The sequence below is a fragment of the Rhinatrema bivittatum genome, chromosome 5 (genome assembly GCF_901001135.1).
Source record: "Rhinatrema bivittatum chromosome 5, aRhiBiv1.1, whole genome shotgun sequence".
NCBI classification, from domain to species: domain Eukaryota; kingdom Metazoa; phylum Chordata; class Amphibia; order Gymnophiona; family Rhinatrematidae; genus Rhinatrema; species Rhinatrema bivittatum.
The window spans coordinates 375,604,787-375,629,682 of record NC_042619.1 but is presented as its reverse complement, the minus strand read 5'-3'; the positions used below and the strand labels follow the sequence as shown (position 1 = coordinate 375,629,682).

The 24,896-nt window shown below is 42.9% G+C and overlaps 1 protein-coding gene across 9 annotated transcripts in view; it reads right to left on the bottom strand.

The window, feature by feature from the left end:
* Positions 1 to 24,106, bottom strand: part of MAP4K4 (mitogen-activated protein kinase kinase kinase kinase 4) — a 491,439-nt gene extending 467,333 nt beyond the window's left edge. For 3 of the 9 annotated variants that reach the window (XM_029604806.1, XM_029604807.1, XM_029604809.1), the window contains exons 1-2: positions 23,234 to 24,105; positions 22,853 to 22,918 (exon numbers count right to left, since the gene is read on the bottom strand). In XM_029604806.1, the coding sequence (XP_029460666.1) occupies positions 22,853 to 22,918; positions 23,234 to 23,290 (123 nt within the window). In that variant the 5' untranslated portion in view covers positions 23,291 to 24,105. Of the gene's footprint in view, positions 1 to 22,852; positions 22,919 to 23,233 lie in introns of all 9 variants that reach the window. The other 6 variants (XM_029604808.1, XM_029604812.1, XM_029604813.1 and 3 more) reach the window with 5 other exon arrangements.
* Between the last annotated feature and the right edge of the window lie 790 nt (positions 24,107 to 24,896).

The following is a 24,896-nucleotide window of genomic DNA, read 5'->3' as shown; positions in this document are numbered from 1 at the left end:
TTTGTCCTAAACCTACACATCACTGGATGTTCTCAGCCTTTCAGATTCATTTAATGCAGGCTACAAGAGGCAGTATAGGTGTAGTATTTAACTCTTTCTGACCTAATACAGTAATCTATTTCAGCAAATAGATGGCTCTTAGTGCATGCAGTAATCAGTGTATTAAAGTTCAACTCTTTCATGTACAGAGGACGGTTTCTGTGAATGTCAAAAAATAGAATGCAACGTTTAGGTAGCTTAAGCATTTGACTTAATGTGTGGTACTTTAAGGTGGGTGGAATTTTCTTTAGAGAGACTGTCAGTTTTCAAGACCTTGGCAGTTGTGAGAACTGCCCAAGACGCCCTTAAGTGGTGCTATGAGACTACTGTCTGGACTGGGGCGGACAGGTAACCCAAAGAATCACAATGAGCAGATGTGAGGTGTGGGTGAAAGTAATACCAGTATGTGTAGAGAATGTGTGCATGCTTTCAAAGCCACATGGCTGCCTTCACATCTCTGGATAATCCTTATGTTTGAAATTTTTTTTTTTTTTTTTTTTTTGCAGGTTGTGAGATGGTCATTAGACAAACTTCCTCCAAGACAGATTTGGCCACTAGAATTCTACCCACCTGGATTTAACAAAAAAAAAAAAAAAGGGCAAAAGGATTTTTTTTATGCACCATTAGTACTTACTTTCAAGCTATTAGAAGTACAAATCAAACTCAGCCACCTGAAGCAACTTCTGTGCAAGCAGGACTCAATTCTCTATGACATGCCAAATACATGTCCACTTTTAAACAAGAGAGACATAGAAGCCTATGCTAAGGTGTTGCTGTAGGATTAACCAGCGTTACCAGGTGGTGGAAAAGAAAATGTCCCTTTCCGAACACGAGTCCATACAGCTACGTCTCCGATGGAAAGAACCACTGGAGCTGTAAAGTCAGGCAGAGAAACCTAATATTCAGAGAACAGGGCTATCTCCTTTTACAATAACAATGGCTAGGTCAGAGAGGCATTTTAGTCTGTGTCTACACTTTGCTTGCTGAAAGAAAGGCAGACAGTGTACACAGAAACCAGGCTACTCCAGATCATTAGATAAAGTCACTTATTTAGATTAGCAAAACTGCAGATAAACCAGTGAAAGCTGCACACAATAAATAGACCAGAAGGTGGTCATGTGCCAGGTAAGAGCACTGCACACAGACATCTGGCTCAATCTACACAAAGATTAACCACCTGGAGACCAGAGATGGGGGGAGGAGGGAGAAAGATATGAAGTTTCAGGTACCTAGGAATAAGCAGGGACATCTGCTTAAAATCTCATGGTGTGCCCCCGAGCAGCAAAAAAAAACAAAAGCTACATTCAGACTATAATCCAAAAGGTGGCACCACCAGAACAATGCTCATTCACAAGTTTTTGGTGTCCAACTTAGCAAAATGAAATCTGGCTACCACCTTCTGTCAGGTAGCTGTAAGCATTTTGGCATAATCAAGTTTCTATCTCCCTTCATTCAGAACCATAAAGGCTTAAAAAAAAAAAAAAAAGCCTTCTTGATCGCCAACTTCCTTTAAGGCCAGAAAGTCACATCCAAGCGAGGATTATCCCACCTGAAAAATGTTATTCATTCTCTAAGAAACCCACGTTTGTTTTATGGATTTTTTTTTTTTTATTTTGTGGTTAACTATTTTATGTATCCTATGAGCCGCACGATCTTTGGGGTGGAGGTTAATTTTAAATAAAATAAAAGTGCTTGTACACAATCCTATAAAGTAAGGGTTTGGTCCTCAACTGCCACAAAGTTTGGCTTCCAGAGCTTCCACATTCACAAGACATCTTGCATACATTTGATCCAATTTTTTTTTTTTTAAACACACACCCCCCCCCCCCCCTTCATTTTCAAAGTATTTTACCTGGGAATTTCAATGTTTTAACAAAAAAAAAAAAAGTGGCAAAATGATTTCCCCCCCCACCTGTATAATCAAAATTGGTTTTCCTTACAACACAAATTACCAGGGCAAAAAAAAAAAAACCAACCCACAGCCCCCACAACTACACCCCCCCCCCCCCAATGAAGATCCCTATCTTATCTAGGGGCCGATGCAATGCCGTGTGCTCAGCCGAGTGCACTGTTTAACCCACAGTTGGACACGGGTTGCGTAGGCGCTACCTAATCTCGTTATGCAATAAAGGGATTAGCACATCCGCAACCCACGTCCAATGTATAGCGAAACTAATAGCGCTCATCACATGCATATTGAGGCTATTAGCGATTCACCTGCAATGCAAAAAAAAGTGCATCTAAAAACGCAGTTTTGCGCTCAGAAATTAACGCCTCCGCGTTAATTTCTGAGCACTCCCAAAAGTTGTACAGAAAAGCAGGAGATACTACTTTTCTGTACATCCTCCTACTTAATATCATTGTGATATTAAGTAGGAGGAAGGAAAAAAAACTTTAAAAAAATGTTTAAAAATAGTTCCGGCTGACAGGTTCGGGACATGGATGCTCAGTTAACAAGCATGTTTCCCGAACCAGTTGCTGTGCGCCAATTAGGAAAACGGGACGCCAATAAATTCAGCGTCCGTTTTCTTAACCGGTGGACGGCCGCTGACAGCCGACCGCTCGCGGGCTCCTGCTGTCAAGGAGGCGCAAGGGTCACGCAATCGACCTTAACGCCTCCTCGACAACCCCCCCCCTCTCCAATTTACAAGTTGCATGGCGCCCCCGGGGGAGCTGCCTGGGGGAGCGTTAGAAAAGCTGACGCTGAACACTCAGTTTTCCCCTCATGACTGGGCAGCAATATGAAACTTTGGTGGCCTGACAGGGCTCGAGGTAGCATCCTCCATGCCTCAAACTGGCCAGCAGGTGCCAGGCTAACAGAAGAGCAGTCGCCTTCCCTTCCTCCTTGGGCGTGAGCATACCATATCTGTAGTAGGCCCAGGCCAAACTGACCCCAGCAGACAGGGAATTCAACTCTGATCTCCTGCTGAACTTACAGGGCCATCTCACTTCACGCTCCTCCTCCGCCTATCTTTACTTTATAAAGGGGAAAAAAAAAAAACCATACACCCCCTTATACAAAACTGCTTTATAATGAATGTGTTGTTCAATAACTGAAGGGACAGCAGAGGTTATGGAGAGTGATAGGAGCCAGGCATGGGAAGGCAAAAAAAAAAAACAACAAAAACTCTAACAATGCAATTGTGGCAGCTTGGCCAGATCTACAAACCTCCTCCCCCTACGCCCAGAATTTCAGGCTACTGAAGTCTGCAGGACAGTATTGTACCTGGCTGTGTTACACCCCTATTTATAGATGAGCCAAAATATGGCAAAACTCAGTTGCCCAGGATAGGATTTAAAAAAAAAAAAAAAAAGCAGCACAGCTTCTTTAAATGGTGTTAATTAGCAATTTAAAAACCCCAAGTGAAATCAATTTTTACAGTAGATATAGTTAAAAATATCAAGTCTCGATTCTATTTTATTATGAAACTGAGTGACATGATACTGGAAAAAAGTCCGGAAACACTTTACAAAAAGATGCCAATATATAAAACCGGAGAATTCTCTCTCCGTTGTGAGATCATCTCATCACGCTTTAAAAAAAGGTGGTCACTCTCAGGCCTTAATCCCATCGGCAGTGCCAGGAAATAAGTTTAAAAAAGTACTGCACATTACATAAAAAGGTGGTAAAAGGAGAGCTATCATATTAGTGAGAAAGGAGGAGGGGGGAGAAGAGAGAGACAGGCCCTAAATCTAGCCTCTAGCTGTTGCCATTAAGCAGTGGCTGGAACTCCCCACTCCCTACTGGGGCTGTGAACCTGCTGCCTCTGCTGGAAGGGGATGGTCGGGAAGACCAGGCCTGACCCTGAAATCAAACCCACATACTCTGCATGATAAGTACTGATTGAGCCACCGTTGCTTGTGAAGTTTCTCTCTCTATCCTGTGCACTGTATGTTGATGAGAATACTCTACAAAAAACATATGTAATAAAATATACAATATTTCAGTCACAGATGTTTACACTGAAAGAGGTTCAATAACTCAAATCTTCTTGATAAACCAGAAGGCAAAAAAAAAAAAATCAAACCTCAAGGGAATGTGTGAACATGTCATGATGCCAAATTTCCTTCTTTGAGAGAAAAGTTAGCACATGACAAAGTTCATTATGCGAGTGTCAAGAAAATAAGTGCACCGATAAGACAGAGGGCTTTTGCAAGAAATGGAGTCAAAATGGTGACCAAAGGCACTAGCTAATGGCAATAGCAGTGTACGGACCTCCCTGATAATTTAACTGAACTGGGGGAAAAAAAAGAACCCCACAAACAGGGATTCTAAATGTAAATGATACACAGAGCACACATTTGTAAACAGAGGCTCCCTGGGTACTCTGGAATAAAATTAGATGGTTTGAAAGTTATTGGTTGGGGTGGGGAGGGCTGAAGGGAGCCAAGACCAAAACATAAGCCACAAAAAGCTAAGTTCACCCGTAAGAGGTGAAAGTTAGAAGTCCACCATGCATTTATGGATAAAAACTTCTTCTGAAGAGGATGTGTATGTTAATGTTGAACCTCCTTGTCACTGTAACCCTGGAAGTCACCGAACTGCTAACACCACCCAATGAGCAAAATACGCAAAAAGGGATTGGGGGAGGAGAGTTTTACTGCAGGTGTGGCAATACCCATTCAATAATTTACCACCACACACACACACACACACACACACGCGTGCACTTTCCCCAAAGGAGTAATTCCTACAGCTGAAGGGCACAGTGACCTTGCAGCACGAAAGTTTGGCATGCACTCGTACTCCATTCGTTTTGGACCAACAGAATTGGAGGGTCTGTGTACCTTTCATGCAACAGGAGACGGGGGGGGGGGGGGGGGACGGACGGACATACACACAACCATAAAAAGGCCACCTGCAACTGATATAATCACAGAACTGGCCCAGCTCTAGATCATTTCATCAATACCACCCACACACATGTCCCTGTGCCTTCAAATGATAAAACTGGAATTAGATTATTGCTTTTAGGGCAAGGGTGCTTGCTACTTGCTAAACAGGGATATCCCACGAACACAGTAAACAGAAATGAAATTTGGGATGGGTTGAGCAGGAGAGAAAGCAAGGAAACCACTTCAATCTGCATTAAACAAGAAGTGGTGTTCTTACCAGAAAAAAAAAAAAAGTTGCTAATTTCAGTTTTGCTCTGTTTTAAAGGATTAGATATTTACTATTCATTATATATGTCTTCAACAAAAAAACAAACCCACACACAAATGGTATAAATGTTTGTAAACCAGTTTGAGATTTTAAGGCTTACTGGGGGGAGGGAAGAGATACCAAACTGACAAGATCCCAGCCAAAGGCAAGCTAAGCACCTCACAAAAGACCTTTACATTGCAAATGTCTGGTTTTCCCTCTAATCATCCTAATTAAAAAAAAAATATATATATGTACTTCACTGTACCAGAGACTAAAGGCAAGCACACATGGTAAACTGATACAATCCAGAAAATAAAAACTGTAAAAAGTGTGTAGTGTGCTTGGCAGTTAAACAAAAACATCAAACGTATACTAGCCAGTATCTCCGAAACATCAGTTCTGCTGTTACTTGGCTCCCCTGAGGAAGCTCAAGCATGGCCAGCGGGCACACGTGTCCCCGAACCACCTCAGCCGGGCGCTTCAGCCCTCTGGAGAGCAGCTGCAAGAAGAGCGCAGAAGGCACCAGCTCTACGCGCTATCCAGAGATCGAGTCGAAAAAAAAACAGGCAGCTCGAGACCTAAGTTCAATTCCAGGGTAAGGCCAAGAAAGCACTCACAGTACCAGGGGAGGGGGAATGGGAAGAGGCAGTTTGGGTTACTGTACCATTACAGAGCATTCTCTTTTCCTTCCTGCAAAAGTTACAGCCATGCATGAAGAATACCCAAGATTCATACTGGAAGTAAATATTCTGATCTGGAAATGGAGCAGGGAGTTAGCCACATGAACACAGGCAAAAATGCAGGCCCACAAGTGTTCCCTCCTCCCTCTGTTCGTTCCTGTTTCATGACTAGAACTACACACTTTACAGACATGTCCGTACATGCCACTTCTAAAGATCTGCAAAGCTTGCTCCGGTGCAAGTTATTTCAAATCATTCTTGAGACAATACTCACTTCCCTGCAGCATTTAAAGTTTCTTTTAAACCCTAAAAAGGAGGAAAGATTATTAACTGTGTCTCTGCTGAAGCAATTCAAGGAGGAGAAACTACCCCTGGTTTTTTTTTGTTTTGTTTTAATGGTTTTTAAGCAGTGTGGTATCTAACCCAAAGTCTAAACACATTACATACCAGAAGAAAAAGAAAAGAGAAATGATCTTCCATGCCACTGAACATGCCAGCTAGATGCTAGAGCAGGGGTGAGAGTTCTGGGCCTCAAGGACCACAAACTGGTCAGATTTTTGGTATAACCTGAATGAAATATGCAGGAGATATTTGCATACAATTGAGGCAGTATGCATGCAAATCTCTTCCATATTCATTCAGGATATTCTCAATGGATTTGTGGCCCTCACGGAAACAACTGTCCAGCCCTGTGCACGTCTGACATCTGACAGGGTGCATGGTTACTACCTAAAAATATCTCGCAAATCAGGAAGAGACAAAAAAAAAAAAAAAAGCCACACAACACACTTCCAAAACATGTTTTTTTACCACTGTTTAAAAAAAGAATTCTTGCCTCTTTTCTTTCAGCTTTCCATCAGAACATGAAGACACTGGCCTTGAAACTAGTTTAACTTGTTTTGGACAAATAAATCCAAGAAGCCCGGATGACAAAAAGCTATTGTTCTAGACACAGTAGGCTATCTTTTCATTTAAAAAAAAAATCCCACACCACACAGACATAATGAACCTTAGATAATTCTACTTTCCACCAGAGTAGATTCTCCATGGTCTCAGACTGCAAATCTGGTTGTAGTCTCCTGTATAATCAATTTTATAAACAAAAACAAACATGTTTGGACATAAAGACGGAGATAATGTGTCATTTTCATTTAGCTTAATATTTTAAGAAGAGTTAGTATGTGAGGATAACCCAGGAAACCTATTTCTTCTGTGAATCTAGGGTAAATGAAAATATATATATATATAGTCCTTGTCAGCCGATAAGAACTATTTCACCTATGCTGCACCTTTGTCCCCGCCGGTTTCTCTCTGGTCATCTCTAGTTTTGCCACCCCTAAGCACTGCTGGTGGTACAGCCGTCCCCAACCCCTGAGCCTGACAAGGGCCAACAGAGCAAACAGGCTCTGTTGGCCCTTGGCTTACGTCCGCCTCTCATGTCCCTAAATGACAAGAGAAAAGCGGGATTAGGGAAAGCATGGCTTTTTCTTTGCTCCCTACCGTCTACTCCGGTCTCACCCCTCTCCTCCTGTTCCTTGTACAGATCTCCTCCCTTCCTCACCGCACTGCCACCAGTACCTTTTCCAAGAGAGCTTGAATTCTGTCTTTAACTAAAAGAGGGGACCAGTACACCATTTAAATTAAATCCAGTGGTTTATTTTCCAAAATATCAGCCCTTGATTTATGGTATTTCACTCTGTAAATGTCATTTACAAAAAGACTCATTCCCAAAGAGCCCGCTCAGCTTTCTATGAGATACTGATACCACTACACGTCTCAAGTTTATATTCAGCAAGAAACATTTGCCGCCATGGTTCTCAACCTAGTCCTCCAGTTTTCAGGATAGCCATCATGAATATGCATACAATGGAGACAGTTCATGCGAGTCTCACGCATATTCATAGTGGCTATCCTGAAACCTGCCTGACTGGATGTGCCCCTCACCCAGGGACTGAGATCTGCCAATTACGGCTTATGTGCAAAATTTTATGCACCCCTGGTCAAACTGTATGTTTCAATAAATTCTAAGTGAACAGAAGCTGACCACATCTACATGATCCTTTCCCCCTCCCCACCTTCCCTCTCTGACCATTTGTTACACACTTTTCTACTTCCAAGTTTCCCAGGTCCCATGCTCCTTATGTTTAATGCAATTATTGTGCCTCTCTGTAAGATTTCGAGTTCTCTTTAAACTGCAGTATAGTGCCCCATGACGGTTATATTTATTGCATTATGTTTACTACATTTCCCTGTAAGAAATACGTATGAAGCTAAGTTTCTTTAGTTGCATCATAAGAAATTCATAGAACTTAAAGTTCAGTAAGTTACGTTGTGAGAAATACGTTCCATTGTAAGAAATAAGCATCCCCCCACTTATTTCCTTTCCGTCAGCTGTAAATGGATGTGACATCACTGATATGTCTGTATACAAAAATGTAAAAACACACATCTTTCTGCAATATTTGATGCAAAACTGAATATGCCATGTGCAAAAGTTTGGACATCCTTCCGATTTAAAAAAAAAAAAAAATTAGTAATGATTCAAAGTTAGTAAGGCTCAAAACACTGATCAACTCATTAGGCCTTCAGTTAGACAGATGAAAGCAATTCCATGGTTTAATTAATACTCAAATGATTATTTTGTATTACTTTCAAATCATGGGTTCCTCTAAGCAGCTCTCTTAACATTTGAAAACCACGATCATTCACTTTTACAAAGCAGGAGAAGGCTGTAAAAAAAAAAAAAAAAAAGAAGAAGAACTAGCAATTTCAACTGCCAGAAAAATTAAGAAATGGAAGTTGCATGAAAATATAGAAGTCAAGGCAAGACCTGAAAAAACAAGAAAATGTTCCAGTAGAACAACCTGAAAAACAGATCTCACAGATCATGAAAAAATGACCTGCTGGAAAGAAAAAAAAAGTGTTAGCCACTGGAGTAGTTGTCTATAATACAGTGTTGCTCGCTTAATGATCAACTCAGGAAAGTTGTCAGAAGGAAACCTTTTCTACAACCTAATCAAACATTATCTATAAAGTATGATAAACAGAACCTGGATAAGCCTGAATCTTTTTGGAACAAATTGATTTGGACTGATTAAAAACTAAAATAGAACTGTTTGGCCAAACCAAACATTGGTAGGGAAAAAAAAAAAAAAAAAAAGAGAAACATTTGAAGAAACACCTTACCAAATGTTAAGCATGGGAGTGGATCATACTTTGGGACTGTGTGGTAGCCAGTGGCACAGGAAATATTGAGCAGGGTGGAAGGAAGAATTACTTCCACTATATATATATATAAAAATATAAGTGTATCCTAGAAATGTCCCACAGTCAGTGAAGAAACTGAAGTCTTATTTACAGATTTGTATACCACCTATAGCAGACAAACTGTGCAAAAGCGATTTACAACAAAATAAAAAATAGTCAAATTTTAAATACACAAAGCAGAATACACCACAACATCTAAGCCAGAGAAAACCAAATGAATTTACTGCGCTTTTAATTGTTTCCTAAAAGGTCTTATAGTCTGTGATACTTCTAACTGCCACGGGTAAAGTGTTCCACATGGTGGGACCGGCCATGGAGAGGGCTCTAGTATGAATAGTTTGCAAACAACAACTTTTAAATAAAAGGAACAGATAGTTATGATCAGCTGATCTGAGAGACCACAAGGGAACACACTTCGTTAGCTTACTGGTGAGGTATGCTGGGCCATCTAAGTGAAGAGCTTGGTAAACTACAGTCAACCAACCAACTGGGTTTCAATGGAGGTGGTGAAGCGTGGGAGAAACACGATCTGAGCGAGTGAAAAGAGCAGACGAACAGCAGTGTTTTGAAGCAACTGAAGAGAACCCAGCATATACTGTTGAAAACAAAGGTTAGATTATTTCAACAATCTTAAACATGATTATTAATTTGGATTTTGAAATATTTATAGGAAACAGAAGGTGTGGTTTTGGAATGGGCAGAGTTGTTAAACAGCAGCAAACTGCAAGGAACTGAAGTACCTTGTGAAACCAGGAGAGACTGGACAACTGAACGGCAGATGAAGTTTAATATGGAAAAGTGCAAATTGCTGCCCATAGGGGAATATAATCCCAACTACAGGTACACGATGCTGGGGTTCTGTTATCGGGAGTCACTACCTAGGAATCCTTGTGGACAATACGTTGAAATCCTCTGCTCAGTGTGCAGCAGCGGTCAAAAATAAAAAAAGCAAGTAGAATGTTAGGAATGATGCAAAAAGGAATGGAAAACAAAATGGAAGATATACTGCCTCTGGATCAAGGAATGGTATTGGCCAGGCTTTGAGTACTGCATGCAGGTCTGGTCGCCCCATCTCAAGACAGACATAGCAAAACTAGAAAAGGAGCAGGGGAGAGTGAAAAATGATAAAGGGAACGGGACATCTCTTATGACAGGAGGTTACATAGGCTAGGGCTCTTAAGGCTGAAAAAGATGGCTGAGAGGGGACATGTTATAAATTTCTAACATTAAGAGTGGGGTGGACAGTTATTTACCCTTTCAAATACTAAAACAAGGGGAACACCATGAAGTTAACCAGCAGTTCAAAACAGATCATAGAAAGTCCTTTTTCACTCAGCGCACTATCAAGCTGTGGAATCTGTTGCCAGAGGACGTGATCAAGGCAATTAGCATAGCAGGGTTGACAAGAGGTCTGGCCTGGAGGAAAGTCCATAACACATTAGCCAGATAAACTAAAGAAAGTTAGTGCCATCCCTGGGAGTACCTGGAATTAGATCCACTTTATGGATTTACCAGGTAGTTTTGACCCGGATTCACCACCATCAGGGACAGGATGTTTTCCTAGATGGCCCTTGGTCTGAGCCAGCAGCATGGCAATTCTTACATTCTTAAGACGATTACTGAAAATCTGTAGGGAAACCTGAAAAACATGCAGTGCATGCAAGGAGACCTAAATATTTCTGAACAGGGAAGAGTGGAAAACTTCCAAAAAGCAAGAGGAAAAAGAAAAAAAAAACACAAACACAAAAAAAGGATTCCTAGCTGCTACAGGAAACGTTTGTAAGCTGATATTTCTGCCAGAGGAAGTGTTATAGTACCAACCAAAAGGGTATACAAATATTTGCAGATCATAGTCACTTTTTTTTTTTTTTTTTAGTCTGAAGCTATAAAAAAAAAAAACTGCAAATAGTAATTATGTATTAAAATTTGCAAAAAAAGATGTTTAGCTAACTGTGAGACAACTGCTACAAAATATTGAAGGAAGAATATCGTGTATGACAGTCAACTTATTCCTTCTAATATGGCTAATAACACCATCTACTGTGGCCATCATAATAGGCACACCTAGTATCTATACACCTTCATTGCCTTCTCTTTAATATTGGTCTAATGTTAAATTTTTTAGATTTTAATCTTTGCATATTAAGAGTCATAAGGAAGAGAAATTATTTTTTAAATATGCAAAACATTTAAAAAAAATTTGAACATTGGACCAATATTAAAAGAGAAGGCAATGAAGGCGTATAGGTACTGGGAGTGCCTATTACGATGGCCACAGTAGATGGTTATTACCCCATATTAGAAGGAATAAGCTGGCTGTGTAGTATTTAACTTTGTACCATGTAGAGCAGAGGTTCCCAACCCTGTCCTGGGGACCCCCTCCCCCACCAGTCGGGTTTTCAGGATATCCACAATGAATATGCATGAGAGAAAATGTGCATGTTATGGAGACAGTGCATGCAAATTCTCTCTCATGCATATTCATTGTGGATATCCTGAAAACCAAACTGGCTGGTGGGTCCCCAGGACAGGGTTGGGAACCACTGATGTAGAGGAATGGTCAGCTTCTGTTCACTAAGATTCGTTGAAACATACAGTTTGACCAGTGCAATTAGAACATGACTATATTATGGAGTATTTTATTCTCCTCTTTTTTCTTTAACAGCCCCAAGACATCAGTAAACAAACTTCATCAATAGATGTCATTTGGTTTTGGTATGTTGGTTCTCTCTTTCCACTAGTCCCTTAAAGCCACAAATGGATCTGGTTTTCTGGAAATCCAGAATGAATATGCATGAGGTATTAGCATATAAAGGAGGCAGTACACAAAGCGTGCACATATTCCATAAATATCCTGCACACACAAACTTGTTTGTGGCCACTTCTCTATAATGAAATCTAGAACCTGAAATCGATCACTCGAGACCATTTCAAGCTAAGTACCAATTGCTTTCACAGATCTCATTTTCTACATTTGTGGATACACCAATCTTCACACCTCTGATAAGCAATTCCAGGCATCCACAACTCTCACTAGAAAAGGAAAGCAATATTACCCTACAGAGGCCAATGATGTGATTTCTACATCTGAGAGAGAATCACACTTGTGAAAAGACATGAATAAGATGGAACCCTTCATATAAGGACCTGCAACAAACCCTACATAGATAGGCTTAAGAACTCAAAACGTACCTTTTGGGGAAAAAAAAAAAAAGAAGGAGTGGGTAAGACGATAATCAAATATATAGCTTGTGCAAGAGCCCAGGAAGCACAACAGAGGGAAGCTGATCAGAAGCACGAGGCGGCGTTCTAGCAGCCATATTGATCCTGGAAATGGATCGGAGTACAAGAAGAGAAGAAAATTTGACTATGTGGCAGGAGATTAGGGCTCTTGGCATGGCTTTTTTTTCCTATATCCTTGTAAATGTATCAATTATACTGGCATCAGGTATCACGTTTTTTGGGGGGTTTTTGCCCCCGACAGTTTATTTTTGGACTCCAGTAAGATTAAAGGAGCTACCCCTGTGGGCATCAGAAAGATTGAAAGTAAATGAAATGAATGTTATGATGCTTAAAGTTACGTTTTATTATTATTATTACCTCTTGCATCTCTTTTTCCATCTCTTCCCCAGCCAAACAGACTTCTTTAATATGAGATTCGGGATGGCCAAGGGAATATTAAGCATTTTCCAAATAAGTTGTGTGGGCTATTTTCTTCTCTTTTTTTTTTTTGGGGGGGGGGGTTAAAATCAGGCCAGACCCAAATCAAATAGACAAGAGGTTTTAGATTTTCTGGCTCCTCTAGGGCTCCCACTGGTGTCTGAGGAGTATGCAAGGTGGTTGGAAGGAGATATTTCCTTAATGGAAGTGACCTGAGCTCTAAAAAGGTGTTAATGGTGGGGGGAGGGCCTGGTTCAGATGGTTACAGTTAACCTTTGGAGTTTCACAAAACTTTTGCAGAGGAATAGTACCAAAATTGGAGGAACTATTTAACTACCTTCGTTCCCCAGGGGCTAGGGTGGGCTCTTACTGATGGCACTTATGCTGTTATAAGGCCAATAGGGATCCCTTAGATTGTGCTTCGTTCCGCCCAATTTCATTAATAAATTTCGATATGAAGATTTTGGCCAAGATCCTGCAGGCCTGTTGAGATCCTACCTGAACCTGTACACTCCAATCAGAGTTTTATTAAAGGGAGGAGTTCTATGAACAATACGAGGACACTGTTTAATGTGCTCCTCCGAGTGAGTCGGAAAACTGTGTCGGGGGCGGTGATCTCTATTGATGCAAACAAAGCATTCGATAGTCTCATGGCCATGTGTGTTTCTGGCCTTAGAACAGCTTGGACTTCCACAAGGTTTTCTTTCTTGGATACGGGCGTTATATACTAACCCCACCGCGAGAGAGGTGGTGTCAGCTAGTTTTGGTATAGGGAGGGGAACTAGACAGGGATGCCCTCTTTCTCCCCCTACTATGATCTTGTAGTGGAGCCATTGCACAGTCAATTAGATGATCCCCAGAGATTGCAGGGGTGACCCATAAAATATCATTATATGCGGATGATGCTTTGGTTTACATGACAGATCTGACCTGTTCTCTCCCAGCGCTAATGGCACTCATTGAATGGTTTGGCGAGTTCAGGCGATGTAATTAGTTTTCAGGGCCTGAACGTAGGGCACTTCCCGAAGTGGCTCTCCAAGTATTTCAGTATTTGGATAGCAATGGAATATTCTAGCCTATAATCAAGATAATAATGCTCCCATATTAAAAAAAAAAAATAGAGTTGGATTTGCGTCAGTGGTCTGTACTCACAATTTCTTTACTGGGGAGGGCTAATTTGATTAAGATGGTGATACTTCCCAGGTTGCTTTATCCTTTTATGCACTTCCCATGTGATGTTCCCATGCAGGTGTTGCAGCATTTGAGAGCATTTTGCTTAGCAGGGAAAACCACCTCAGTTGAAGTATGATGTTCTGGTTAAGACCAGAGAGTCGGCAGGACTGGGGCTTCCTAACTTTATGTGGTACTACTGGGCATGTAGGCTTAGTCTTAGGGAATGGATGCAACTCAGGCCTGGCACTCATTGAAAGAAGAGGGGGCGAAGGGGTGTAACCTGACGTCCCTGTTATATATGCCAAATAGGTCCGGTTCCTACTGGAGGGCAATTCAGGGGAATCCCATCATTGTGCATACCCTTAGGATATTGGAGAGCGGTTACACAAAATTGTGTCCACTGAGAGTGGAATGGTCATTCCTCACTTGATCCATAACCTGCATTTATCTGTACATACCTTTTCTCCAGATATAGAAATATGGGCTTCCAGTGGGTTATGTTTCCTGAGACAACTGGCTGATGAGGGCAGTGTTAAATCCTTTACAGATTTGGTATACTACCTACCACCCTGATGGCTATATTTTTGAGTAAAGAGGTCTCTGACATTAGGGGCTTTCCAGAAGTTGAGGAGAAAGAGGAGTAGAAGGGCCTCTGAGTTGCAGTCGGAAACTGGAACATCTAATAGTATACTGTATAAGTCTATCAGGGCTACTCTGTGTATGAAAGGTACCACTCCAGGTCTTAGTTATGGAATAACGATTTGGGGGGAAGAGTTGGATGAGCAGGACTGGAAGTCTAATTGGAAGAGATCTAGACAATTTACTATTTGTTATAAAGAGCAGGAGACGCGATATAAATTATTAAATAGATTGGAGTATTTTACAGTCTTCTATGCAAAATTCAGTAATTCCAGCTTGCAGTGTTGGTGGGGTTGTGGCTTTCCTGGCACCTTTTATCATATTTGGTGGGAATCCTCAGAGGTTCAAATTCTTTCGAGAAGGGTGGCCAATTCTCTCTATCTGTGGCCAGAGAATGAGAGTAGATCTGGCTCTTTCCTTGATGGGAAAGTGCCAGAAACCGATGGGATAAGAGAGGATGTAGAACGCTGGTGGGCCACAAGTTGCATGCGGCCCGTTTTGACAGTGGCGCATCAATGGAAAAGCTCTCCATCTGTTTATTGTTAGAAGTTCAAGTAGTCAGATGTTTCCCTTATGGAGGGAGAAACTTACCTTTTCTTTAAGAAATCAGTCTGATAGATATCAAGATATATGAGGACCATACTGGAATTGGAGGGAGAGGCAGCAGACTGTTATAGTTCTGTAATCATTTGTTATAAATAATATCTTATGGGGGATGCTTTTATATACAGCCTGAGGTGTTATATGCTACTCCACGTCTCTTCTGGAATTTCCAGTGATTAAGTTTTGAAAAATTATAGTTAATTTAAAAAAAAAAAAAAACCACCCCCAAACACAACCTCATGACAGCCAAAAATAATTAGGACCCAGGATGGGGGCAGTCTTTCCTTTTTTCTGGGTCCAGACCAGCAACTTCTGAAGCAGGTGCTGAACTTTCAGGAGCCTATCATTCATCTAGTCCTCACTGACAACAAAATGATCTCAACTATTTCTTTATGCATAACATTTAGCTCTCAGCTGTGTTACCACCAACAAACTCATGAGAAAAGAAAAAAAAAAAAAAAAGCAGTCTATTTTCCTGCATGGTAAGCAGCTAGTGCCTTTGTATTCTGCCCATCCACACCAACGATTCAGTTTTACAAAGCCTACTACTACTCCCTTAAGAGATTCTCTGTGTTTATCCCAAGGTGTCTCGAATGCAGATACTGTCCTTGTCTTCACCTCCACAGATGCATCACCATCCTCTTTGTAAGGAAATATTTCCTTAGGATTAGTCCTGAGTTTACCTCCCTTTCATCCTCATCCCATAATCCCTCGTTCTAGAGACTCCTTTGCATGGAAACACCGAAGGCTTTTAAATGTCTCTAATCTCACCTTTCCTCCAGGGTATACACATCCCCATATCCTTTAGAATAAAGACCACCCTCTTGGACAGACGCCAAGCGGTTTACATCCTTTTGAAGAGATAGCTTCAAGAACTTCTGATGAAGTGGACTGTCCTCAAAATCTCATGCCTCAAAAAAGGTGCCACCCACCCCTTGTAATTTTCTCTCAAGAACTGTATACAATATTCCAATTGAGGTCTCAAGGACAATATCACTTCTTTTTCTGCTGACCATTCCTCTCCCTATACACAAGTATCTTTCTAACTTTTGCCATCACCTTATCCAACCATTTGGCCACCACATAATTATCAAACACAATCACCCCCAGATCCCACTTTTGGCTTAGAATTTCATCCCCATACTGTATCCCTCCCTTGAGTTTTTGCAGCCTAAATGAATAGCTCTGCATTTTTTATTTTTTTTTTTTAGCATTCAGACTTAGCTGCCAGACCCTAGATAATTCCTCAAGCTTTGCTAGATCCTTTCCTATGTTTTCCACACCTTCCTGGTTATCTACACTGTTACAGATTTAGTATCACTGGCAAAATATATATATATATATATATATATATATATTTTATTTTATTTTTTTTCCCCCCCAATAATCCTCTCATAATATCCTTCACAAAGATATTGAAAAGAATAAGTCCAAGGACGGATTCCCACAACACAAGGCTAGCGATGTCCCTCTCCCTGGGGTGTACACCATTTATCACTCCCCCTTACCACTTTCGGGACCATAGCAAGGGCACTCAATTTATGTTGCTTATGTGGAACAGCGTCAAAGGCCTTTCCAAAATCCAAATACACTACATTTAGCACCCTCTCCCATCTAATTCTCAGGTCACCCAACCAAAGAAAAAAAACTGATCAGATTCCTCTGACAAGGCCTACACCTCTGATCTTGTAACCCAATGGATTCCAGAAATCGCATTATGCTGTTTTAGCAGCCATGCCATTAAATTTGCTCACCACAGGATGTCTGATTAACCAGCCTGTAATTCCCAGCCTCCTCCACACTTCCTCTTTTGTGAATAGGAAACACATCCGCCTGTCACCAGTCCTCTGGAACTTCTCCCCAACCCTAAAGAAGCACAGAGGTGGTCGGCCAGTACAGACGTTGGAACTTCTCCAAGTTCCCTTAAAGCCCTCAGACGTAATCCACCCAGCCCCATCACTTTATCAACTTTAATTCAGTTAGCTCCTCACATTCACGCTTTTCAAATAAAGTCGTGATTTACTTCACTTTCAAGCCCATTTATATTTGTTTTATGTGGTCGCGGTCCTGCTCATGGCCCTTACATGGTGAACACTAAACAAATATTTGTTAAGCAATTTCAAAATTTTGCTTTTCAGCCTCTACATATATTTCTCCAAGTCTCATAATGCCACTTTTGAACCTCCCGTCACCGAAAGACCAATGCAATATTGGCACGCATGACTGAGCGCCCACCCACCTCTCCCGGACGCATAATGCAATAGGCTACTGAACAGCTGCGTTAAAGGAGGAACTAGGGGGAAACCGAGCGCCCAGAAGACTCCGAGGCTGGCATTAAATTTGAGGGTTAAAATGTGTGCATTGGGCACTTTTTTTTTTTTTTAAACACACATGGGGGAGGGGGGAAATACTAGCTAATAGCCTCATCAACATGGCACTTAAATGTGATGCGCACTATTAGCTACATGCTGGTTTGGATACGCTGATCCCCCTTACTGCATCACGGGCTATGTATGCACATCCAAAACGCGGGTCAACCCGTGCACTAAGCTTGAGCGCACAGTAATGCATCAGCCTGAGGGATATTTAAAATAGAAAAAAAAAAAGTATGGTCTTGCTTTACCATATTTACTATTTTTTCTTCCATTTGCATCCTATTTTCCCCAGCATCTCCACTTTTCTAGATATTGCCACCCGTCTTCCTCTTTCTGCAATCTCTTGTAGTTTATGAATGCTAACTTTTTTCTCTTACTTTTTCAGCTACCACTTAGAAGACCAGAAGCCTCTTGTCTTTTTTTCCTCCTCCCCCACCCCCAACAAAAAGGTTTGTTGACCTTATAATATTTGCTTTGCTCACTGCTCTCTCTCCTAGATTTTCCCATCCAGTTAATGGCTCCTTGAGATACTTCTCCCGTTTTAAACCTAGTTTGCTTTCCTGAGGTCTAGGACCCTCGCCTTTGAATGAATCTTCCATCTCCTGTGCTCTAGAACTGAACCACAGGAAACAGTGGTCACTGGATCCCAGATCACCCACTATGACATCGGAAACACCGATTGGTAAGCAGGAGGTCCCGATATTTCAAGTCATTTTTCTTTTGCCATCACTCCCTGATGCAGGAGGTGGGACAAGGGGCAAATGAGAAGGAGGGTTGAAAGATGCCCCTTTGGGACCTCCTCCTGAAGCAGTTTGGAAGCTTTTGTTTGTTTGTTTTTTAAAAGAGATTTTGGTGGGATTTGTTCCTTGGGGGGGGTAGTCTGTGTGCCCATTCCCTATCTTTGTAGGGAGGTGGGAATTAGGATGAGGCTAGGGATTGCATTTGATATTGCTGTATCTTGAATTGCAACACTAACGTGCCTCAATTGTGTTTGTTAGGTTGTAAGCCTTTTTAATCTAATTCTAGTCACAAATGGGGTACAAAATAGGAAAATGGAATAGAAACGTTGCTACTCTGTTACAGATTTTTGTGTCATCTACGAGACAGGCATATTTTTTCGTGAAGCACCTCAGTGTCACCGGTTTTGTAAAGGACCAAGCCCTGAGGCACCCCTACTAGTTACTTTGCCTACTCAAGTTATATTTAACAAGCCCTTCACCTTGATAAGAACTTCCAGCCCTGTTCCTCCATCAGCTAGTTTATTAATTAAACCAGCTTTATTTGCAACAGTGTCCAAGGCCTTCTAGAAGTTCAGGCAGGCAGCCTTCACAGAACCCTCTAAATCAATTATTCTGGTTTGTGCAATCAACAAACACGACATCTGCCTGAGGTCCATGGTGTTCTACAGCAAGTATTAGAAAATTCTGCAGACCATTTACATAAATCAGTGTTCTATTGTATTCCTTAATAAAATCAGGACAGCAGATAAAGACCACAGGGCCCATCCAGTCTGCCCATCCACACCTCCCACTTCGCTTTACAATCCCTTCCTCTCCCTCAGAGCTTCTCTGCTGCTTGTGCCATGCTTTCTTGAATTCTGACACTGTTCCCCCGTTTCCTTTCCACGTCTCCACCTACCTCTCTATAAAACAATATTTCCTTTGCTACGCTTGACTTTACTGTTTCACCCCCATCCCATGACCTCTCATTCTACAGCCTTCTTCCCATTAAAAGACCTGCCTCCTGTGCATTTAATCCTTGCGAGGTATTTAAATATCTTATCAAATCTCCCATTTTCCCTCCACAGTACATATGTTTAGACCTTTAAGTCTGCTCCCCATATGATTTATGAAAAAAAAAAAAAAAAAAATAGCAGCTGCCCTCTGGACAGAATCCATCCGGTTTATGACCTCTTGAAGGTGTGGACTCTCCAGATGGACACTTTCCTACTGGCTCTTTGCTCCATATGCATCCAAGCATCCTTCTGGCTTTTGCCATTGTCCGGACTACTTATCTGACCACCTTAAGATCTGATATGATCACCCCATATCCCATTCTTGTTTTGTGTACAGAAGAACTTCATCCCTATACTGTTTTGCCAATTATGGTTTAAAAAGTGTTTTGTATTTTTGAGAAACGTTTTAAATGTATCATCTTTCCACGTGCTTTACTTCTCTACTTCAGTTCTCTTATGCCCTTTTCTATTTTCCTTCAAAAATTTCACACATCTTTCCACCCACCTCCATCAAAGTGGCCTCTCCTCCACTCATATCCCTCCACTCAAGTTTCTCCTCATTTAGTTCATCCAGTGACAGATTTCAGTCTCTGATGCCCTCCCTGTCCCCCTAATCTAAATCTTCTCAACCCCATTTGCTCTCCTTAACTGAGTGTACATCAAATTCCAGTCTCCCCCCTACCCCCAACTCTTCCGATTCCCGCTCCCCCCCCCCCCCCCTCCTCACAGTAGATCTCTGATCTCCCTGCTGCTGCATGCAGAGCTCTGGTCCTGCTGGGAACAGACTCCATCCGCCCATGCAAGCGCCACCACCCACTGAAAAGCCTGGAGGGGGCAGTCACTGTGGCACCTGTAAGCACGGGATAGGTTGATATGGAGCTTGCGCATCCTGATTTTTTTTTTTTTGGCCCTATGCACAGGCAGGGCCAGATTTCGAGTTGCAGCACCCATAGACAGATAAGAGGGGATTTTTTTTTTCCCCCTGGAAATTAGGGAGTAGTGGAAAGGAAGGGGGGTGGTCCTGTAGAACTTGAGGGGGAATCCGGCCCCTAGGCATATGGCTACTAGATCTGTGTACACATCCAGACAAAAATGATGCACTTTGCTCCCTCTATCAGATCTGCTAGTCCCCTGTTCCCCACCATGTAACATTTTCTCTTCCCTCCATGCACAGGTCTTCCACGCTTCATTCATCCACGCCAAACCATTCCTTTCTTCCTTCTGTACACAGCCTCTTCTCCCCCCCCCACCCGCCCCTCCCCACCGGATTATGCCACCACCATGCTGTTCTATTCAGCAGCTGAGCTACAAGGCGCTGGCTAGCAGTTGTCTGCATGCTCTTTGGAGACCGTATTCAGTGAGCTGGTGAGTGAACAGGTTGTTCGGTTAAAGTTAGGCTGATAACTTGACCTATTGGACATATTCACCCAAAGTTATGAGGCTACATGTAGCCAGATTAAAAAAAAAAAAAAAAGGGGGGGAGGCCATTCTCTACCTTCCCTCTACCCCCCCCCCCCTAAGTTCTTTCATTCAGTTTTTATGTAAAGCCCTGTTGGCCACTTTTTGTTCTATGGAAACCAATGTGATGTTTTCTAAACGAATGTCGAACGTCGGTATACAAAAACTTTAAATAAATAAATAAATTTTTCTATGCGCCCTGTCAACCCTGCCCCCAATCCTCTATTTAAAAATAAACAGTTCTGAGGTCTCCTGGGCCCCCTCCCCCCCCCTAGATCTATCACTATTGTAAAGCAGAACTGTCGCACCCCCTCTCCGCAGCCATATGTGCAGTGCTGCACCCCACACCTCCCCTCCAAAATATAGAACTCCCTGCCAGAAGCAGGGCATGATCCTATCCACTCCTGGTACTCAGGCCCTGCTTCTGTCACAACTACTGCGGGCAGTTTAGCACTTCCGCAGCCTGTGACGGGCGCGGAGAACCGGGAGTGGGTAAGATCATACAGGAGTTTGTGTTTCAGAGGGAGATGGGGGGGGGTTCTCCATGGCAGCTCTGTGTTACATTAGTGATACATCTGAGGAAGGGGCTTTGGTGGCGGCCACCAGCAGACCTCTGACCTTTTCATTGTATATAAGAGGGATTTAGGGGGTAGGGGATGCACATTCTGACAGGACACACACATGAAAATTTCTAAGGGAAGGCAGAGAATCGAGCAATAGGCCTTTTAACTTAACCTGATATCTTCTGAAGATATCCGGTCATACAAGGTCATAACTTAGCCAGAGAACTGAAATCCTGCTAAATTAGCTCGATAACTAGAGCCCTTCCAAAAAAAAAAAAAAAAAAAATCCCCCTGGAATACTTTTATCTGGCTAAAATCTAGCTGGATAAATAAGTGGCTCAGCATTCAGACAGATAACTTATGAGAGCCATCTAAATGCCTTTGAATAGTGACCTCTTAAAAGTTTACAGTACAGGGCCTGACAATTCAGAGCAGCTTAACAGCGCAAGAGGCAGACATACAGCAGGAGCAGCAACCATTTGAAAAGGGATGGGGGTGCAGCAGCTGAGGGGACAATTTACTGCAACAGATTCACATGAAACTGGAATCCTTTTCTGTGTGGTTTCAAACACCTATGTACAGTATCATGGCTGGAACATTCCTCTATCGATGTGAAAATATGGCACAGAAGGAAGGATCAATGTTACTACCAGCTTTATCAGACACACACCTGCACCACTTAATCCAGGACTTGGCAAAAACCATTTTTCTTCTCCTTTAAAACACCCATAAGAGTTTGCTCATCTGTCTGCTCCCAGAGCGTTCCAACTCCAAACTGACCTCAGCAACACGTGTCCTCAGACAAAAAAAAAAGCTTTTTACAGTGTGCCCGCTGTCCATTAGTCACAATGGCAACTGCTACTCACTGCACAGTCATGCAATCCCAAGATTTATTTGTTCCTTTAACTAGTGCTGAGAACAAAACTCCATGGACACCCATCTGCGAGAAGAAATAAGGAGAGCCCTTTCGTTTCCACGCTCACTGGTTTTTTAGGGCAATCTCTTCCCTTTAAAAAATAAATAAGAGATAAACTCGTTCAACAGGTTAAGCCCTAGAACTAGGTCCCTTCCTGAAATCTCTCCTTCCAGCTCCAGCATGCATTTAGCCCCTGGACACTGGCAGCCGGGTTAAGTCAAAACAAAGGGCCACCATTGAAAAAAATAAAATAAAAACCCTCAACGAGAGAGCGCAAACACATACCACCCCACCCCCCGCCAAAAAAACACACACACACGAGACATAGAAAGCAAGCAACCACCGATCATCCACTTTTAGTTAGCTTGTTAGGAGCCTGCAAGCCTGGGAACATCTGATCAACTCTCGCCCAAGCAAAACTAAACACAGGCCTACGCCAGCAGCCCGCGTGCATTATCCACCGTGAGGCACCGAAACCCCCCCAGACTGACAAATTAAGCGTTTACCCCCGGACACCACCCTCCCCGAAGAGGCAGCACTCTGCTTCGCCGTTCAAACGCACAAAATGTTAACAAAACAAAAGAAGTGGGAGACAAACCTTGTATACTTGTCCATAGGTGCCATTGCCGACCACTTCCACCAGTTCGAAGATGCCAGCGGGGTCCTGCAAGGGGTGAGGGGGGGGGGGGAGAGGAAGAGAGAGGTGAGTGCGGGCAAGGAGACCCCGGGGCGGGGAGGGGAGCTGCAGCCCCCGGTACATGGAAGCAAACAAAGGAGAGGCGCCGGCGGCAGCAGCGCTCCTCCGTCCCGGGGCCTGGGACAGAAACCCCAAAACAAGCCTCCCCACCACTACCGCCGGCCGGGAAAGAGGCAGCAGCAGCAGCCCCGGCGAACCCCGCGCTCACGCGCCGCCTCGCGCCCCTCTTCCCCCCCGCGAGCCCCGAGGCAAGCCAGCCCGCGCGCGCCCAGCCCTACTCACCCGCAGAGACGAGAGGTCTATGTCCACCAGACTTTTTGCAGGGGAGTCGTTCGCCATTTTCCCCCTCTTTTTAAATTAAAATGAAAAAAAAAAAACAACCACCCCGAAGCCCCCGCTCCCCTGGTAGCGGCAGGCGCTGCCTTTCCTCCCCCCCTCGCCCTTCACGCTCTTCCCGCGAGGCTGAAACTCTTCATTGGTGGGTGAGGGGAGACGCTGGGGCGCTGCCTCCTGCAGCCGTCCAGACCCTGAGAGAGAGAGAGAGATTTTTTTTTTATTATTATTGTTTGGGTTCGGTTTGGTTTTGGCTCCTGCCGCTTCCTTTTTGTTTGTTTGGTTTTTTTTTTTTCTTTGTTGGCTTCCTCGCTCGCTCGCTCTCTTCCTTGCTGAATTTAGACCATGTTGAGGTGGCAGAGCCAGCGCCCGGGCTCTAGAGCAAATCTCCCCGGCTCGGTCTCCTCCACTCCCGGGCAGGGAGACATGCAAAACCCAAACCAAAAAAACCACAGGCAGCGAGAACACAAAAATAATAATAATAAATTAATTTTAAAAAAAATTCCAAATCTCGTCTGGGGCTCCGGGAGCCGGCAGCACGCCCTCCTCACGCATCCATCCAGGCGTCCGTCTGTCCTTCCTTTCCGCCGCCGCTGCTTTCCTGGGTTGGTGGTTTACTGCTGCTTTCGCATGGAGGACGCGCGCGCGCTGGCAACAGCAAAATTAGAAAGGAAGGGAAAAAAAAAAAAAAAAAAGCTGCAGTTACTGGGGAGAGTTGAAGGAGTGAGAGAGACAAAGATAGCCGAGCAGGAGCAAAGGGGGGAGAAGAATATTATAAGGAGAAGAGGAAAAAAAAAAATCCCAGCGGAAACACCCTCCAGAGTACTTCTGGGTAAAATTTAAACAAATCCTCTTTTCTCTCTCTCTCTCTGGGCCCGGTCTGCGCGTGAGTCTGGGGCGTTCGACTCGAGTAGCAGATGGATCAATATTCAGCAGGGGTGTGGCAGAGAACAATAGATAACTCCACTCCTGCCTCGCGCTGCCCGGGCACTCAGCGCGCGCCCCCCCCCCCCCCGCGAGCCATAGGACCTGGCTCCCAGCGATGCGGTTTTAATTAAACACGTTTTCTTTGTTTTGCTTTTGTAATGGGATTTGCATATCGTGCACGGTTGGAACTGCCCGTTCTCAGGCTCTCTCTTGTTCCTTTTTTTTTTTTTCTGGACAACTTTTTTTTTTTTTACATGCACGTGTAAACCGAAGGCGCAAGGAGATTAAATATTACTTTTTTGGGGGGTAAAATGTGCTTTTGCCGCTCAGTCTCCAGCAAAAGAGAAATTGCGTGGCCCGTCATTTAAATGTAGCCATTTAATTGTCCTATTGCTATTGTATGTGGGACCCTCAACTGCCTGTCTTTTTGATCAAGGGAGTCAGCAGTACCCAGAACGGTTAAGAAAATACAATGCATGTATTTTCTAAACATTAAGTGCTTCCTGTTTGAAATGAAGTGGTGTGAAATCAACATCATATGATAAATGTTAGCGGCAAATTAGTTCAATTAAATCTTTTAAGATTTATGTGTGCAAGAAGTGTCAATATTAATTTAGGAAGCTACTAATCTCCACTGTATAATAAGTCCTTCACTAATAATACTACTTAGTGTTTACTTGAGAAT